The 20,401-nt window shown below is 39.2% G+C and overlaps 1 protein-coding gene across 8 annotated transcripts in view; it reads left to right on the plus strand.

Moving 5' to 3' along the window:
- The window catches only part of EBF1 (EBF transcription factor 1), a 266,220-nt gene that overhangs the window by 233,779 nt on the left and 12,040 nt on the right, over window positions 1-20,401 (plus strand). For all 8 annotated transcript variants that reach the window (XM_086851244.1, XM_086851238.1, XM_086851243.1 and 5 more), the window contains exon 11: window positions 2,285-2,373. In XM_086851244.1, the coding sequence (XP_086707370.1) occupies window positions 2,285-2,373 (89 nt within the window). The remainder of the gene's footprint in view (window positions 1-2,284; window positions 2,374-20,401) is intronic.

The following is a 20,401-nucleotide window of genomic DNA, read 5'->3' on the forward strand; positions in this document are numbered from 1 at the left end:
ATCTTTGAACATACTTGCAAAAGAAATGTAAATTTGAACTGTAGAGCTTTAGGGTTTTTTAGTCTTCTCAGAGAACAGCTAATTTTAATAATAAATATAAATGGCAGTAAATTAATTAATTTGAGAAAGGTTTAAACTAAGCAGCCTTGTAGGTAAACTCAGAGGTAAGGAAACCAGGGGGTTCCAAACCAAGGTTCTATGGTATTTTCTGAAAACTACACAACAGAGAGGTCAGTGAGGGCCAGGGTGTGAAAGGAAATGTAGGAAAAAAATTCCCCAACTATCCCAAAATCAGGAAAGGGCCCAAGATAAGGAAAAGCCTTCTGCTCACTCCTTCCATATAATGACCTGAATATAAATAAAAGATCGCATTCAGATATTCCTGATGAAAGGAAATTCCTGAAAAAGCCCCAAACAAACAAGGAGACTGGAGGGATGTCATAACCTCTGGGGTAGGAAAAAGCTCAGCAAATCAAATCCTGAAGGATTTCTGGCCTGGTGTTACCCCATAAAACTGTAATTTCAGGATATGGTTCCTCTCTGATATTAGAGGAATGTTGAGGATCTTTTGCCTCTCCAGCCAGTCCCCATCAGCCACACATTTGTGTTTCACACAAAGTTTTGGGTAGGTCTGGGTCCCTCAACATCACCTTCCTCTGCCTCAGGCTGCAGCAGCATTGCTGGGTTTGCCTGTGGACATGGGATGTGCCAAAGGTCCAGGAGGAGATAGAAATTTGACCCTTTGCTTGCCAGCTGGACAATCTGCTGTAGAAATGTGGTTTGAATGTGACAATAATGTAAAGGGATTGTTTTTTAGCTTGTTATGGGAGCCAATTAATTACAAACAAGCCAGGGATTATATACTGGTTTCATGATAACATTTAGGAGTATGTGCAAATGTTCTCTTCACTTAAAACATGGAAGTACAGACAGGTTATGCCATGTTGAGGATGGGAGACGGAGTTTAATGCTTAATCTTTTTGCGGTCTTAAAAATATCATCGTTCTAGCCACATAGTAAAGTTCATAACAAGATCCTCATAGAGGTGTATAATATATTCATAAATTAATAAGACTTTCTGTGAGAAATATTATCTTTTTGCTATTAATAAGCTAAGACAAGGAAAACTTGAAAGTGATTCAAAAATGAAAAAAGATCTTTTTTCCCTCCACAAAAAAAAAAAAGGCTGAAAATATAAAAATCCATGTTCATATTGATTTTTTTTTTTCAGTTTAACTCAGAAATTTGAACAAATTGCTGTGGAATATTTCCACATCTCCATTGGCATGGGAGAGTCAAGATGTGCTGTTGTTTAGAGATGCTGGAGAATACTTGACTGTTCCAGTTCACCAAAGCACTTAGGAAATTCTAAGCACATGTTGAAGTCTCACTAACATCTGAGTTTTAAAGTGATCATATGACTGGAAATATAGCTAGAAGGTCATTCAGTGCAGTCCCCTGTAATTATAGGCAATCATATAAAAAACATAATATGCTCAAATTTGCTTTGCTGAAAGTAAATGGGTTTAAGTATGTGCTTACAGATAAGCATGTGCTTAAAGGCTTGACACAATCAGAGCTTCCATTAATGCAGACAGACCAGCATTTTCATGAAGATTAAAGTGTTCCACTTTCACCATTTCTCACCTCCATTTTATCGGACAAGGACTAGGGAAAGATGAACTAAAAACATGGATATAGATTTTGGTTTTTTTTTGTTAAGTCTTCTGGATCAGTTCAGTGCTGATTGGAGCCTAAGCTGCTGAAGTCAGTGTTGATGAGTAAAAAAATAAAACCTCTGCCAAGACAACTGCCTGTATTTCACAACAAAATTATTTGTGAACATTGCACATGGAGCATATTAAATGTATAATGAAATTTGGAACAAATAAAGCACTGGAATAGCAACTACTTTTTGTCTTCCAATCACCTTCCTCATAATATGAAAAACCCAACATGAAACATGGGGTGTAAATCAAATTGATTTCATTGCGCCTTTCAGAGATAATAATAATTGTTTCCTGTTTGGAAGATCATCCCCAAATCTTCCAGCAGCTTCGCTGGAGGAGCTGAAGTGGGAGGGTTTGGGTTGGAGTCAAAGGACCAACCTCGAGCAGCATTTGAAGGAAGAACTCATTCATTGAAGGAAGAACTCATTGATTCTGAGTCAAAAGGGGCTTTGCCGCGGTCCTGCCGCGGTCCCGCGCTGCCTTGGCCCGTTGTTGTCGCCTGAGCCCGTTGCTCTGCCTTTGTCACCTCACGCTGTTGGTTGTTGTTGTTTCAGCTCTGAACGAACCCACCATTGACTACGGTTTCCAAAGGTTACAGAAGGTTATACCCCGGCACCCCGGTGACCCCGAACGCTTGCCAAAGGTCAGCACAAAGTTTGTTGTTTTATTAAATGTGGTAAGGATGGTTACTGCGTGCTTTTGTCTGAAAGTGCAAGGCTCTGTAAATGTGATGGTCCTGGTCTGGTACCCAACCCAGATAAGCTGAAACAGAGGTATGACCAAGAAAACCAGCAATGGAGCCTTAGGAGAATTCTGTTATCTTCCAATCACAGCTAACTGAAATGACTCTTGCCTTTCTTAAACACAAATATTTCTCTGTATTCTAAAATACTTAACAATGAACAACTTTTTTGGTTACTATTTTAGGGGCTGAGCAGTATTTTCATAGAGTAATGATGCTTTTTGGTATCAGTAGAGCTTTGCCAGCATAATTCTGAGAACTTCACCATTGATAAAATCAAGTTAATTGGATGTGACTCCATTGCTGCTGCATCATGTGTTGGTTTAGGATAATAATGATTATATACTGTTTTATTTCAGGATTGCTGATTTAATTAGAGCATTGTGTACTGAAGTGATGTTTGTTCCCATGAAAATTAGAGAGGTTTTTGGTTGATTTCTGCCAAGTTAAAGCTGGAGGAAAGACAGCATTGTTCAGATAGGTTTCTTGTACTGGGAAAACACTGGTATTGCACTCAGATCTGGTTTTGCTACCTTGCAAGAATTTGCAGTGACTTTTGTAGTAGAGTGGAGTAAGAGATGGGAGATTTAAGTGTTGCTCGTGTCCACAGGACCTCTGAGCAGTAGTGATGATCAGGAGTCACTGTCTGAGCCACCACATGTTTTATCTGCTGTTACTGAGTGAGCTGGGGAGCCAGAACACTCCCTGTGGAAAAGAAAATGTGAATTTGCAGAGCTGAGACACAGACAAATGAATTGTTCAGTTAATGTACATCCAGTATAGCCTTTGTGACTGGGCAATACCTGTGACCTTTCTTCTGTAGCTCCCTGAGCTGTCCACAGGCTTTCATCAGGGATTGTTGTAGGCTTTGATTAGTTGCATTTCTAAAGTGTTTGAAAGGTGAGATTTCCTGGACACTGGAACTTAATTTGTTTAATTCCTTGAAAGGAATGAAATTCAGTGTGTGACTTTTTTTTTACAGGCTTGTTCTGTCTTTTATCTTTGCCTAGGAAGGCTGCAGGCTGTGAGTTTGGGGTCGCTGATGTGTTGTCCTTCCCTCTTCCCACCAGAGAAACATGCTGTCCTGGAGAGTTACATTTACCATTGGCTCTGTTCACCCTCTGCAAGCTGTCCCTTTCCCTAACATTTGGACAGACTTGCAGCAGGACACAGCTTTCATGGCTTGTCAAGTTTCACTCCAGAGGTGCAACCCTTTCCAAAGAAAGAGAGCATCCTTCTGTAGGGGCTTTTTTTTTTCACCTCTATCCTGCCTCTGCTGCCAAATGTGCTTCTGGAGGAAAAATAGTTTCTCAGAAAAGGAGAAGCCAGCCTTCACTACGCACCAGGCATTTGCAAGGCCCAAAAGAAATGCTGAAAAACTTCCCTAGCTGGCTAGTAGATGGCCATAGATTTTATTTAATTCAGGAAATTCAAGTAAAATAAAACTGGGCAATTCCAAATTGACTTATGTGGTCAGGGGTTGTGGTGCATCACCAACTTCCACAGGAACTGGGCTCCTTTTTGACTCCTGAGGCACCAAGGGGGTCCCCAGCAATGCCCCTTTTGTGCTGGTGGGGGAATGTGGGAATGCAGCATCCAGGCTGAGCACCCTCCTCTTTCCCATTTGGTCTGAGACTGGTACCACACATTCCTCCTGCCTGTAATCAGGCAGAAGAAAGCTTCTCCATATCCTGACTCAGAAATTTAGCAGGTGTTTATGGAAAAGGTATGAGACTGAGGGTTAGCACTGAGTCATCTGTCCCCTCCTATACCCTTCTTGTTGGCTTCATGTGTTTCTTTGGAGTATCTTTTAAATGAGTTTTTCAAATCTTTAAATCAAGGGAAATTGTGGTTATGTCTGCAGAGGTAAGATGTGATGGCCTAAAAATAAAAGTTACTTCTTAAAGATTGGACAAACTCAGTGATGAAACTGGTAATACTTAGAGGGAAACAGGATTTTTTTTTTTTTGTCTTTGGGTAATTCCTTCTGTACAAGCTTGAAGGTTGGACCTCAAGTTCAAGTCTCATTAATATGCCACGCACAGAGGCGGAATGCAGCAGGGGTTGGCACATGTCGACTTCTGTATTTGAGGCACTGATGGTTCAATTCCCAGCATCGCTTGCTGGCTCCAGGATCATCATCAAGGACGCCGTGAGCCTCTGTGCTGGTGAGCACTGCACAGTGCTCTTCCCCATGTCATTAAACCAGGAAGGGCTTTGGCACTATTCCACTACAGACAATTCTCAGTGGCTACTTAGAGGAGTGTTGGAAGCCATATGGCTCCCACAGTGGAACCACGGGCAGAGAGGGCAAATGTTCAAGAGAAGCAGCAGAGAGCTGAGCAGTGCTCAGAGCTCTCAAAGTCCTTCCCTCCATTTCTCCTGTTGTCCTGGCAGCACATCCTCACTTTCTGTTCATGGAAAAGCTTGTGCCTTTGCATTAAATAAATAAATCATATTTCTCTAATTGCTGCTAGGCTTTGTGGCCATTATTCCATTGAAACATTACTGATGAATTAGAGATCTTTCCAGAGGTAGAAGTGGTTATAATTTTTGTGTTCATAAGGGAATTCTGCCCTTCCCATGGACCATCAAGATCACTCTGCTCTGTGACTTATCCCTGCATTCAAAGAGAATTGCTGAGGCCATCAAGTGAGTGTCAAGAGCTCTACCCTCCAGAGCTGAGGAGTTAACAGCATTTCTAAACTCATTGAGGATGTTTGAGAAGTTTCATCTCCACAAGTTTAGAACCAGTATTTTCAAAAGTGCTCAATATTTATGTTCAGGATGAATTTTTAGAAATGTTCCAACTATCTGCTGGAAGTAGGCAAAGAAAAAACAAAGACAAATTTTAAAAAAAATAATTTCTCCTTCCCAGTGTTTCAACAGTCAAATTCCAGTAGAGAATGCCCTCTGACAGCGAGGAGAATGAGAGCACCCGGAAACGAGGGTCTTTGGACTGCTAAATTGACATCTGATGTGCTTAAAGTAGAAATGCAATATATAGTTTCTGGAGAAAAGAGAGGGAGCTGATGTTGGCAGCTGAGCCATGGAGCCAGCTTGAGGCAGAATTAAAACCCAGGAAAACAGGAGTTCCCTTCTTGTTCAGAGCAGGTCAGGGAAGGCAGGCAGTGGAAGGAGATGTGCATGTCTGTACAGACACCCCCACACACACAAGCACCAGGAGGAGAGACAAGAGATGGTGGGATTAGCACTCAAAGCTTGGTAATTCAAGTACCAGGAGTGTGCTGGGCAGTGTAGCCTTTCCTCTCTGATACAGACAGGAGGCAGATCAGAGGAAACAGGAGATCTCTGGGGATAAGAGAAAAGGAGCACTGTGCTGCTAAGGTTGAGAAATGGTGTCATTGTCCTGCAGAGTGCAGAGAGCCCGGGTGGAGCTGGGAGCAGCCCTGCACGTGGCTGTGCCCCATTCCCATCTCGAGAGTTTGCACACGTGCACACAAATGCACTCGTGTTGTTGGTTCCTGTGCACATAAACTGCAGTGGAGATCACTGAAGAGTTCAGATCACAGCAACATGTTGAGTCTATTAAGGTTCATTCATGTAACTACCCTGCAATCCTTAAAATAAATCCCTGGCAGACACGTTGCAATTCTGCAATTTTGTTAAAACTCCACAGCTAGAGCAGTAAAACAGCTTCAACTGTGAGCTAGATTTGAAACACATCCATCCTAAATGATTTAATAACAACGATTCCTCTTTATATGCAATTTCCTAGATTTTATTTGCCATTTTCACCACTCCTACATCTCATCACTTGTATTTAGATTAAGCAGAAGATTGTTCACTCTGTGTTTGAGAAGCAAGTCATTGCATCAACCCCCTCTGTGATCTGACGTCCTCTCCCTCCCAGTCTGTTCCTTCAGTGCTCTCTAGGAGACCCCTAATCCCTCCTGAAAGGGACCTTTACTTCTGGTTTCTCTTCATGTAGATGAAAGTGGAGCTTCTCTCTCTAGTGCACAGGGGGCTCCCTGCTGAGCTGAGAGCACAGGTAACCAGAATCCTCCTTCCCTTCAGCTCCCTTTCTCTGGTCAGTCATTAAACCCCCCCAAGACATAGCCCACCTCCTCGTTTAGGACACACTAATAGGAGACATGTGGTTATTAAGAATCAGAGGCTGGCAAAAGCAGTTGTCTTTTTCCATACGAAATCCCACAGATCTGCCCTTTATCCATCGTGACATGGGTATTGTTTAGATTGCAAATAAAGGTTGTCTCTAAACGTGGGTGGTTGGCCCAGGCTTGCTAGCAGAGGTTAAAATAGCAATGAAGACAATGCAGCTCAAGTTTGCTGCTTCAGACAGACCCAATGGAAATTCCAGAAAGGGTTGCCATCTACTAACTCAAGATATACTGTATTTTAAACTAAGTTAGTAATTTTCATCTAGGAAAACACCTTTTTTATTTTTTTTTAATTTTTTTTTTTTTGTTCCTATCCAGCATAACAAGAGAATCATTAGAAAAACTTTTATACTAAGTGTGGGCAGGAAGGGGGGGCTTGTAAAGAGGAGTTCATCTGTACAGCAAGGAGGTCATGGGATGTGCTTAGAGGGTTCTACATTCTACTTTAAAATTTACAGGAATGTGAGACCAGAGTTGAGGTTGGTATTTAACCCTCAACAGCTGGGGTTTTTTTAAGTTTCCTAACAATTTGAGCACTTAGTTGGTTGAGGAGCTTGCTTAGGGGGACTGATAGTTTATTTATCCTACAGAAGATATTGAATGAGAGAGCATCAAAGCTTCTGAGATGGTGAGGTACCCGTGGAAGTGTCACCTTTATGGAGTGGTGGATGTCAGAGAGGTGTGTGGGAATATGCAGAGTCTGAAATGCAGAGCAAAGGGACAGAGGCACCGCTCGCTGAAGGGCAGAGCCAGCGCACAGGGCTGGCAAGGAGCCCTTTCCTTTCTGAAGGTCAGCAGTGTGCACACACATTTCACTGAGCTTTCTTTATAACTGGGTCAGCATTTACTCAGCAAATGATTAGAGCAGATGGTGTAATTTAGAATCTATGACAAAACTTTTAATAGATCAGGGCTAACATGATGACAAGGAGCTCTGCGCCGTGCTCCACTCCTGATCTCTGCTTTGCCTTGGGGTAAAAATCATGCCTGGGATTGGATTTTCTAGTCTGAACATTCCAGCTGAGCGACTCCAACCACTTGTTTGAGCATCCTGTAGGAGGGATCCCCACATTTCTCTGTTCCTCTATCCTCATCCTTGTTGGTTTCAAAAACAACAATTAACTGAGGATGACAGGAAGACACCAAACAGGTAAACACAATCCCTTCGAGGAGCAGGTTTTGAAGGAAAAAGCCACAGTTTGAAGAAAGTAACAAAGGCTGCATTTGTGTATTTTGCTCCATGGAGCTGAAAATATCTAGTAAATTGATCCCGTGGGAGTAATAAATACACATTACTTTATCTTGTACTTCATGTCCTATACCCCTGAGCCTTGATAGAACAACACCACTTAATAGACTTAAAAAAAGAGTAATTACAGTCATTGGTTGTGTGATATTTCAGCCCTTCCAGCCCTGCCTGACCTTCTAATTTAGCTCACCGTGTCTAACTAATGCATTTATATTCATCTTTTATGAAGCATGTGTAGTACAAAATTGACTTTGCAGCCTTTAGCAAGCTGTCTTACCAGGTTTGGGATCTGGTTAGTACAGTGTGCTGTATAGCATATGTACATTTACAGCAGAATTTTGCTTGCATATGGTTCTGATCATCTATTATTTTTTATCCTTTTGGAAATAAAAAAAAAAAAATTCCATTTCATCCTCCCCTCCCCTTTTTTAAAGCTTTTATTCATTGCGGTATTATTTACAGCTAAACATGCAGGCAGGAAGATGCAAGCATTTTTAAAATGATTACCATTAATGTTTCTACTTGTCAGAAGTGCTTAAATTTTCCTGCACTTTGTCTAAAAACTTAGCACTTTTACCTTTTAAGAATTACAAATTTCTAAGATCTTACCAAGCTGATTTACAAACACAGCTGACAGTTTATGATGAATGATGTTGCAAAATGTGCAATATGTTTCTCTGTCATTTCTATGCATGTATATATTAAGAAGAAGATTAAGAAGAGAGAGAAGCCCCCCCCCTCTGAAAGAAACCCTTGAGTTAGAGAGAGCACACACAAATCTCTCTCCTGTGTTTCCTCATAACTTCCTGCTCACTTCACTCATCCAGTGGAGCACAATTGTTCTCTGTGCATTTTCTCCCACCATATGGTATCCTCATTACCATACACTAAGGGTCCATATGGGGAACTTGTGAAGTGAACTGTATTCATTTTAACTGCCAGATGAGCAGCCTTTTGCTTTGCAAGCTTAGCTTAAGTCATCTGCTGTCTTTATGTTGTTATGGCAACACAGCACCAATAAAAAATTCTAATCTACTGTAAGTGTCTGGGATCACAGTATTTTAAATGCTCCCCGTAACTGTCCTCCAAGTGAGGAGCTCGTTCTCTCCGTGGGACAAAGGGTTATTGTCAACTCCAGCAGGTGGCAGTAAAGAAATTGTTTCTTTTTTTTCTTTAACCTTTCTTAAAAATATCTCCTTTCTTAAAAATAACTCTTTTTCCTTTTCCCTCATATCTGCTTACCTCAGAAAGTCATAGAATTACACAACATGGTCAGTTCTTTACATACCAAGGATTTCTGATGCTCAGGTAGGAATTGCAGGTGATACTTTTAAATTACAGCTCAAATATTAAAGAGAGCAGAGAATGAAACCGTGGAGGCAGCTCATGCACTTTATTGACAGAGATCTGGGCTCAAGTACCTCTTCACCAGCACTCTGATGCCTCCAAAGCCACACAGCTATGCCCAATTTTGGAGCTGTTTTCTAGCTTCTAGCTACGTTTCCAAACTCCTGGACCAAACACAAAGCTAATTAAGAATATCTTATATTAATGGAAATAGGCAGCAGCATCTTAAAACATAAATCATCTTCACCTCCGCAGGCCACACGATATGTTGCATCTCTGTCTCCCCGTCTGCATTGAAAGTGAACGTTTGTAGTCTCAGTTCATCAGTTCACATTAGCCTCATGCTGAATATTTAAACACAGAACAATTTGAACACACCATGAAGAGAGACAGTGACTGCACTTTCACTTGGAACAGCAAGAGCTCATCTAATAATAATTTAGTAAATCAGCCATTTAGTGGCTCAGTTGTACACCGTATTGTGCCAAATAATATTCAGTTCAACTGTATGCCGGTGAAATTGAAATTCAGACTCCAGTCATTTTTTTGCTCAATGGAGAGGTGAAATGGAAAACCACCCTCCCAATAGACTGCTTGAATGTAGTGATTTATCAAAAATATAGTAGAGTGACAATATAAACAGGATTTGGTTGTATGGGATACAATCTATTCTAATTAGGCTTTTATTATTGTGGTTTCTCCTGTGCAGATTATTTGATAATTCAGGATTTGCATTTACCTCTTCAGTTTATTTTATATGTGGGCAGAGAGCAGATCTGTGTAGTTACAGCCTTGTTATGACCCTTTAAGGCCCAGTCCTCTGGGAAGCCTGGTGAACCCTTTATTGCCTTATTTTGAGCCCTGGCTCACAGGGAGCACCATGCCCCAAGGAGCCATGGGGAAACACAGCTGCTGCCCATGGCTGTTGCTTCCTAGTATGAAAGCAATATCAGATTGATTCCTTTTCCCTTTTTAAGGCTATCAAGATTTGTAGGGAGTGGTTATAGCTTGGACTGACTGATATAACTGGAATAAAACAGGTTTTTGGGTGCCCATCCTTGCTTCCTGTGTGCTGCCTGTACCTTTTCTCGCCTGTATCGATGTCTCTAATAAAAGATATTACCTCACCCTACAAAACTTGCTTTGGTTGTAACCACAGCCCGCTGTAACTTCAGCCAAACAGCTACACTTCAAGGCTGTCTCTGATGAAGATGGGGGAGAGAGTGTTTTTTCCTAGAAAGTGCGTTGTGAAGTTTAATTTGCTCCCATTAAAGTGGTGCTTTGAGATCTGTGAATACGGGGCATTGCAGAAGTGTGAAGTAATGTCTATAATCCCACCTAGGGTTTCCATTTCTGGCCTAGTTTTAGGTGTTATGTGGTGGTTTACGTGGTGATGTAAAATATGATTGCTGTGTATTTCTCACAACACAGCCCAATTGAGTAGCAGGAAAAGCATCCTCCAAACCATCATGATGCCATTTAGCAGAGAGTGCTGGAAGCAATAGGATGCCTCTGGTCGTAATTCTTCTAAGAAATACAGAGCCTCACAATCTATGCCCAGCTGCTGACGCTAGAAAACTCAAGCATTTTGGTAAAATGAATCAAGCAGTAATGTTTCTTTTATGAGATCCCCTCCCAGGAAGGGAAGGTTTGGCACCATTTGGAGATCAGGCTCAGTGATCCATCATAGCAGAGGCAGCTGTCCTGGAGTGTCTCCCAGGTCACCCGATCGAACCGGTGGCTCTTACAACTGTATTATTGCTTATGGAACAGTAATTGAGGCACCATGGTTAAAAATTACCTGGTCTAATAGGCAGTGAACAATTTGCACTCAATACAATTATAAGCCAAATCATTCATTTCATAACACTTGGACTAATTTATTTGTTGACCTTTTAATATCCATAGCTCTTCAGTAGTATTAACTGCAACTCGGACAAAATCTCTTGTTCATTTTACATGCATTGATTTTTTTTTTTATTTTTTTTTTTTTCCATTGAGGCAATAACAGTTGTTTGAGTACAACCTTTTCTTTCTGCTGTAAAAGTCAATCATGTAACTTATGGTGATATAACTCAACTGGACTGGAATGTCCTCTGAGTACAATAGCACAATCTCAACCTACTTGTACAGGCACAGAAATGCATTTTGGATTTATTTTAAAGAATATTTTGGAATACATTTGTGACCACAGGTAACAAATGATACATTTGCTGAGTGGAGAATGAAAACAAGACACACAAGCATTTTTAAAGCAGAGCCACATATATTCAACACATTTTTTGTCGCTATATTTTGGGCAGTCCAAGATACAGAAATGGTGAATTTTGTTCATTTTGTTCTTTAGGATGACTGACATGTCTCCACTAATAATGCTGGATTCATCATTTCATCAGCTCATAACATCTTGAAGTCCAAACTTTTAATAGAGTAGAGTTGCCTAATTTTTCCAAATGTGATCTTCAGAAAAACAAAATGTGTTTAAAAGTATATTTTAATAAACAGGAAATAAATAATTCTCATAATTTGATAATCTCAATTTTCTTTTATTATTCAGCTGTAAACTGGCATGAGTGCTGAGGTTTTGTTGATCAAAAAAGCTACTGAAATATTGATGGATTTTGAAAAGTCAGTATTTTGAAGCAATTCTATAAAATATATTGGTGTAGTGACAATGGTAATACTTTTCCCTCAACATTGAAAAAGGAGCCCTAGATCATGTAAAATGCTGTGACTGCTTTTACTTTCTGGAGCTGTACACAGTGTTACCTGAATGTTGGATAGGTTTCTTAAATTCATAGTTATTCAACATTTATATTTGCTTTAGATAATTTCTGCTGAATTATAGGACTGTCAACTAAAAAATAATAATACAAGAAACAAAATAACTTCTATTTCTGATAAGAAAGTTGAAATTTTTTTAGAATACCTTATAGGAGTCACTTTGTTGAAGTTGTCTTTCTCAGCCAAAGTCTCTTTGTACAATAAAATACTGTGAGTCCTTTGAACACATTAAATATGGTTGTTACACATTTGGTGTTTTATGCTTCCCTAGAAATTATCACTTGTATCTGCACCTAATCTATGGTCTGTCTTTTTATTTCAATGGGGTCTGAAGTGGTCCTTGGCTGTAATGAGAATGCTCCTTTCTAGAGACTTCTTTTAATTATGCCAATGATAAAATGGAATTGAAAGTAGTCATTTGTAGGGGTTATGACAGAGCAATGTTTTAACTGCAATACTAAAACCCACCAACATTATTCCAGTCTCTATTTCAACATTTTTATGTATCCACTCTCCACAGAACAGAGTGGAATATTATTGTAGGTCAGAATTTCAATGTGTTTTATTTTTTCAGTTTCTTCCTGCTATTAAAAGTAACCTGAACTCTCAATTTCTAACTGCTCACACTTCCCACCTGAAGCATCCAGTCCAGGAAAGTGGCAGTTTCACAGATCTTAATGATAGCCTGGGTTTTATTGTTTGGTTTGGTTTAGTTTGTTGAGTTTTTTTTCACCTTCATTAAAAGAATATGTGGGTGGGTCCTTAATTTAATGTGATTAAACACTTGTGGGTTTTTTAATAGAAAAGAGCTAATTTGGAATATTTAGATATTTATATGGGTAAGTGCATAAGACAAACTGAAAAAAAAATGGACAAAACAGATATCTATAATTTACACCTTCATTGCTACACAGCTCCACTGATTTCACCTCAGCAGGATTTTTGCCATGCTTTGCCAAGCAAATTTCTTTATAGATTTAAATGCAGCCAAGTGACTTAAGCCACCCAATGCAGTCTGGTTTGACCTAATGTAAGATCAATTTAAAAGTGTTAGGACTTGACCTGTGTTTGGAAAGTCTTTGTGTATACAAATCACAGAAAATAGATATCAGCGTGTCCATTTTCCAAGGAAAGATTTTCATTCTTACAAAAACATTATTTGATATCTGCACTGTGCCATACACAAAATCATAAGCCACAGGTAATCTTTTTTTTAATCCCCAATATTCCAGGGAATTTTTCTAATGGATGCAATATTATGATCCATAGAATGAGGCTTCTAAAACAGCCTGTGCAGTATCTCCAAATGACAGTGCTAGAATTCAGTGCTTCTGTTCATTTTCCCAAATTTTTTGGAAGTTTACCTAAGTCTAGACCCTTCAAATAATTAAAAAAATTCTTCTTCTTCTTCTTCTTCTTCTTCTTCCATAAAGGAATGTTGACAATTTCCCAAAAGGATCTGAGTATAAAGTAGTCAGGAGAAGATTTTGAGAACTAACTTTTTTTTTTACTTTTTTTTTTCTCCCAAGAAATAGGAATGTTAATACCAGCAAGAGGATGAACTAAAGAAAATCTTATATAAAAACAAAAAAAGGCCCCCAAATCTAAAAACTCCTTAATCTTAATAATGGATGTCTGCTTAAAAGTACTGTAGATGTTCATACAAATGGTAATAGGAGTAAATTTTCAAAAGAAGAAATGCCTGAGGCTCCTATCCAAAATTGCCCTGAGGCTGATGGTAGTGGAGGTGCATGAGGAAAAATTAGAAGGAAAAATGTGCTTTTAGGTCATTGTGACAAACATTGTGAGGTCAGCTAAAAGGAAAGAGTCTAATGTTGTCATTTTCTGATATGAATAAATCAGGAATAATTCTTTGGAAGCCTAGATAGAGAGGAATAGTGTGAGTCACGGTAACCTGGTGGGATGTAGGGATTTCCACAAAGGAAGTTGGTGAAGGACTTTTAGTTGGTCACTAAATTATGTGGACTTACCCATTTGTGCTCTGGTTTGCATCTAATTAGATTTTCTTCTGGTGATTCACTGGATGTGACAAACTGACCATGGCATGAATGATGGGATGCCATAAAAGAAGTGTGTGCAGGAGAATGGGTCTTTCCATGCTACAAACCCTTCAGGTTTCTGTACAGCCATAAAATGTGTTTCCTCTCCTGATCTGGCTGTTCCAGGCTGGGGGGATCTGTCATTAGAGCCTCACAGTGTGAGCCTGCAGGACAATCTGTGGGAAATGCTGTAGGGGAGGCCAGAGAACTGACACAGTTTTGTGAGCCCCAAACACGACTGACACCTGCCAGCTCTGGGCTGGTGTGCTGCAGGTCGTGCACAGATACAAGGGTACGATGCAGAAGTATCTACAGCCCTTCATGGAAGGAAGATTGGCCTCATGAGGTAAAATCTGACAGCTCTGAAGGGTTCCTGCACGTGGCTGTAAATGCCCTTTCCTGGTAGATTGAGGGGTGGGGAACAACACGTGCTATGAACTTACTTAGGAGAAGCCAAGTTCTCCAGCTGTCAGAGGGACTTGGATGTGAGTCATGACATCCCTGTTGTCCCTAAAGTCCCTAAAGGAGATTATCTAAGTCCCAGCAGAGTGATTTTAGTTCTACATATCTGCTCTCCTATACTCTCCTCACTCTTCTCCCTTTACTTAGACCCCACATTAGCAGATAAATTCAGAGCTTTTAGCAACAAAACCCTCCAAATGACTTGCCAGAAGCATCAGCTGATGCTGATATGGTGGGAGCATCCAGACTCTCAAATGACAGTTTGTTCGAAGAGTTTTTCCAGACCAACAATATTAATGGTGGTTAATTCCATGACACCCTGTGTTTAGATGAAGAACACATCTGTGTTAGCTGCTAATTCTGTTGTTGTTACGTGCCCATCATTTATGGAAATGGGACCACCAGCATTACTGGTATGGATTAAAAAAGGAGGCTGATTTTTTTTAGTGTTTAACTACACCATATTTCCAGGAGGTTAATAGGTGTAAGATGGGAGACTTGCAAGGACAGACTTGCAGGTGATCATCATAATTTCACTCCTTCTTTTGTCAGCAGTATTTGCAAAGAAGACTGTTTAGACAGGGTGTGTTTCCCCTGTATGCATTTATCACCTTTGTGGTTAAGAGGAGCTTTAATCATCGATTCTCAATGTTTATGGCTAAATGCCTGCTCCCATTTGCACTTCAGCATTTGTTCTTTCTTCTGCCTCATAGAGGCTTCCTATATTTTATTTAAAAGGTTGGCTCATTGTGGAGCAGGTGGTATGGTTATGCATGACTGTTTTTAGTGCTGTACATTTAGGCTGTGATTTTCAGTTTGGGTGGAGGCTGTTGAGACTACAGTGGCTTGGAAAGACCGAGGTTCTAGCTCCCACTGTAGATGTGTTTTCTGGGAAGTTGCCATTGAAACTCAGTGGCAGGAATTCAGTGCATTTCCATCCTGTGGGCAGTGGTAAGCTGAAGCTTTTTTTTTACCCCTCAAGTGAGATATGTTGCCTTTCTCTCCCATTTTGCCTTCTCATCTTTGTGGTATCTAGACGGTATTCACTTCTTTGGTATGATTCAGTCGTAATACGTGGAAATCATTCAGTTGTTTGTTTGTTGGAAAAGTTTTCATCTTGGTGTGAGTACAAATATCTTTTTAGAGAAATGGCCCTGTTATTTTATACTTCCCATTAGGCTGGCACAGTTCCCTCAGTTTTACAGTAAATGGAGGATCTTTACATTTTGAATGGCTTTTATGAGTCTTTATAAAGCTATAATTGCTGAAAATGATACAATAATGCAGTGCTCACTGTTGATGTGGGGAGATGGGAGGTTCTGGACAGGCTGAACCTCTTGTGTACCAAGCTCAGTGTCTGGCATTTTAGATCTTTGGCATTCATGTAAATGTCTCTCTTGGTTTTGTCTTTACATTTGTGTTCACAATTTTATCTTTTCAAATATAATGCATGCACAAATTTCAAGTATAAGTTTAAAACTTACTTCTAACCCATGTCCTTAACTGTCACATTTATTGTTTCACCAACTGAAAGTCAGAGGGAAAGTTTGAGCACAAATTACTGTGATTTTGACTAGAAATTTCAGAATTTGACCTTTCCAAGGTGAAGAAGTGAACTGGAGTCTGATGCTGAGCATTTTGAGTCTGCAGATGGGTTTTTTTCTTGCAAGTAGCCATGAGAGTAGGAAGTTAGAAGGCAGAGGCAGGAGGTCAGACATAAGAGTCGAGGAAGTATGAATGACATCATCATCCCTAAGTACCCTCTCAGAAGATGAATGAGCTCTCTCTTGTATTACAATGCTAAAGAGCATTAGAAGGTGATATGATATCCAGACAACACATAAGATAAATGCCTCAGAGGATGCTGGAACAGCTTCCCCCCCACGCCCTCCATGAGTTCATAAATCCTTTGGTGGTCTCAATAATACAGTATGTGGCTGATGAGTGTTATATATTGTGGTCAGCTTCTTCTTGACAAAATTCATTTTGGCTTAACGAGTACCTTGAACATTATCTAATTTAGTTACTCAAGCTGAATAACTCAGTGTAACTCTAGATACCCTTTATCTCACCAGACTCACAGCCCTTTTGGGACACGGAGTGGATTTTTTTTCATGAGTTTCTGAATAAAAAGCAAGCAGATGTTGCAAGAAAAAATGCCCTCTCTCTTTTAAAACTAACAAAAAAATGTGTTTGTCATGATAAATCTTGACACAAAGTGTTCTCATCATGATACAACTTGAAATGCAAGTTTCATGTTCTTAATGAAATCCTTCTGAAGGGAATGCAGGCCTCCAATAAAACATGCAGAGGTGCTGTAGTGTTCAAGGTACATTCAGTCAGAAGTGGATTCAGTTTGAGTTTCAGTCTTTATGCTTCAAAGGTGCAGTTATTCCAATATGATTTATAATGCTTTTTATACAGTAGTTTTGGGATATGAAAAGTTGCAGTAGATTTTACTACTCAGCCCCTCTTTTGGGTATGTAGACACCGCTTATTATCTTCAGGAGAAAAATTTGATCAAAATATTTAATTGTGAACCTGTTTCAAAAATCAAAAAAGTAAAAATCCCTCAGTGGAAGATCAGCTTCTGTTTGGAGTAAAAATGAGCTATGGATTTTTGGTGTGCAGCTTCATGGAGTGCAGAGTTCTGATGTATCATATTTAATTACTAAAGTAATCTTTCCTTTTCTCAATATTTGCTCATTTGTGATTTTTAGAGAAATAAAATTATTCTCATTTGAAACAAAATGCCAAAAAAGAAGACCCTCACTTAGCCCTAGCTAAATGCTGCTCAGTCTTTTATTCTAAGCCAAAAGCTGTCAGACTTTTAGCATTAATAGAAAAGTGGATCTTCCTTGACAAATGCCCCCATAAATTAGATATTAGCTTTAGTCAAACTCTGTCTCTCTCAGGAAATATTTCCACTTGCATATTCAATTGGAAGGACCCTACATGATGCCCACTTACTGCTATGAAAATCTAGGCATTGGAGATGAAGGCAAGGAAGAATTTCTATGAACAAAAGAATATCTGGAATAACAGACCTTGAGCTTATGCCGAGATTTCTTTTTATAGAATGTGAGTTTCACTCACTTTTTGCTCTGTCTGCTGCTCTGTCCACCCCTCTGTTTATCTGTTACCATTGCAGTGGTAACGTGAAGTATCAACTGGATTTTAAAAGGCATAGATCTCTTATACTGGCTGTCCTTTTTTATAATACCTTTTACAAATTTAATCAATGCATTTTAATATACAATATAGTTTAAGTGCAATATACGATAAATATTCAAGCTTCATCTTAAACATGCTCTAGCCTTTAAATTGTTAAAACTGCAGTGCCCTTTCAATCTACTTACATAATGTCATAAAATATACATTTCAAGGTAAATGAAGTCAGCTACTTCAATTTAGTCCCTCAAACTGGTAGTAAATGAGAGGTTAACACTATGGTGCCAAACCCATTATTGAGTAAATTTAGCACCTTGGACAGCTCTGTAAAATCTTTATTGCTTTCCTGACCTGCTCGTCATGTTCTGTCTATGTGTTCAGTGGCTCTCAGCTCTGATTGAAAGGCAATATATTAGATCCCGAACACAAACATGCTCGGGGGCTGCTTCACTGTGAGCGTAATGACATGGAGGTGAGAACAATTTTCTGGTCACCGCAATCCAAGCACCTTGCAAGGTCTGCTGCTCTAACTCATAGAGGACTTCGGGGGCTCCTTTGTATGTGGAGCAGCTTCCATCGTAATTTAGGCAGAGCTGCAAAAGGTTTAAGATGCATTCAGAGAACAGGAAGTTAATATCTTGAGCCAGTCTTTAGCAGCATTTTATTGTGTATTTTTAAAGCTGGTTTGTGTCTCTAAGCAGTACAGTCAGCTCTGGAATAGAAGATACCACTATTTGACACAGGAGGGTTTTTCTGTAACATCTACTTTGTATGATCTGAAAATGTCATAAACAAGAAATGCTTTTCTGGTGTGAAAATATCGTTAGAGAAAGTATGAAACTCAAATTTATAGACTCTGAAAATGTTGAAAAAAATAGAACCATTGACTAGCTAAGAAAATTGAATGCTGCTTGTCAAGAATGCTTCAATAAACCATCAGGACAATTAGTTTTATTTACATGCAATGTGATATGGCATCAAAGAACTTCCAGGGTTTAAGAACTGAAATATATTTGATATGAGGGAGAGCAGCTGTAAGATTCTATGTAATTACCTCATTTTTTAACATGGTTTTCAATCTCTTTTTAGATGCACTCTAAGGTTTTTAGCTCAGCATTATATAAATAACTATGATTAGTCAGGTAGAGCAGAAATGACTATTTAAACTTTCTTTTTTTTTAGCAATTTGGCATAATGACAGCTTAGGTTAACAATATACCAAAGCAGTTTGCGGGCTCTGTATCACATTCTAATTTTCCATCAGTGAAATATATACTGCAAAAAATTTCTACTGAAGTGAAATAAATCCTGGTTTGCAAAGTCAAACACCTGTGCAGTAATTTTCCATCTAAAATCATGGACTGAAAAAAGAACGTTTTTTCAGTAATGTCTCTGTTCTTCTCTAGTTTGTATCTTCAGTATGAGGCTAAAAACACCTCAGTGTTGTGATGAACGAGGATCCCTTGGACCTGGATGCTGTTTGTGTCTGTCTGTCCATGATTGTACTGCTCACTGCTGTGGTCAAAAAAACAAAAAAAAAAAAACCCCACCCCAAACCAACAATTGCAGCACAAAACCCAACCCCAATCTTAAAAATCAAGCAAACAAACAAAACAAACAAAACCCACCAAGAGAAAAAGGCTGTAGCAACTTAACTCCTCAGAATCTGTTTCAAATGTAGTGATTTAAAAACCCATCAATTATGTATTACATCTCACTTCATATGTGGAAAATAATTTAAATGTGTGTTCTGAGACAGGGGTGTGTGCAGCAGAAGGCAAGCCTAAATGTTTACTGGGAGAACAAAAATCCTCCATCTCATTTTTGAATTTAGGACATTATATATGTCATAAGTAGTTACTGCAGTATGACAACTATTTTATCTTATATTATAGAGAATTTAAAATTGAAAAAAATGCTAATATGCATCTAAAAGCTTGTCATTTGAAGAGTTGTTCAAGGATTTTTGAAGAGGTTATGGTGACAGCAAAATGAACGCAATTATATCTCTATTTTCTGATCAGAGTCTACAGTATATGAAAATTGAGCATTACTGTTTCTTTTTGGTATAAAATATGGCTATTGTGTAAAATATTTTAAGTTTAAAAGTTTAACTTTGTAGAAAACTGTAAAATGCTTAGAACTGGTACTATTTTTGTAAGCTACTTGCAGAAATCTGCCATGGTGAATGGCGTCATGTTAGAATATTAGAGCAGTACTTAGGGGCTGGGAACTACAAAAATACATTGTTTTACTCAAAGGATGTTCTTAACCGGTTTTGATCGGGCATTTGGGAATCTGCTTTGAAAGATGCCACAAAATAATAAGGGAAAAAATCTTCCAGGGTAATTCTGCAATGAATTTTTATATTTTCTATTAGGATTATCATCAGGATGCCATAAAATGTAAGAACACAGGAAATGCTATTTTAGCTTGAGTACCACCAGAAATATTCACAGAAATATTAAATGAAAAGGAACAAATAAGAAAATGGAGGGGAAAAAAATTGCCCAAAATGGAGAACTGAATCTCAGAATGTTTTAAAGTCTGCTGTCCACGCAGGGATTTTTTTCCAGGAAACACTGCATGGTCCTGGGCTGTTCTCACACACTGCATGTGTTTTCCTCTTGGGCATCATTCCATGCACATGGATCCTGCCCTGACCCCTCGTACCAGGACACAAGCTGAGGAAGCCAAAGGGTCACATCACCAGT

This window comes from Cyanistes caeruleus, chromosome 15 (genome assembly GCF_971803275.1).
Source record: "Cyanistes caeruleus chromosome 15, bCyaCae1.hap1.1, whole genome shotgun sequence".
Lineage (NCBI taxonomy): Eukaryota > Metazoa > Chordata > Aves > Passeriformes > Paridae > Cyanistes > Cyanistes caeruleus.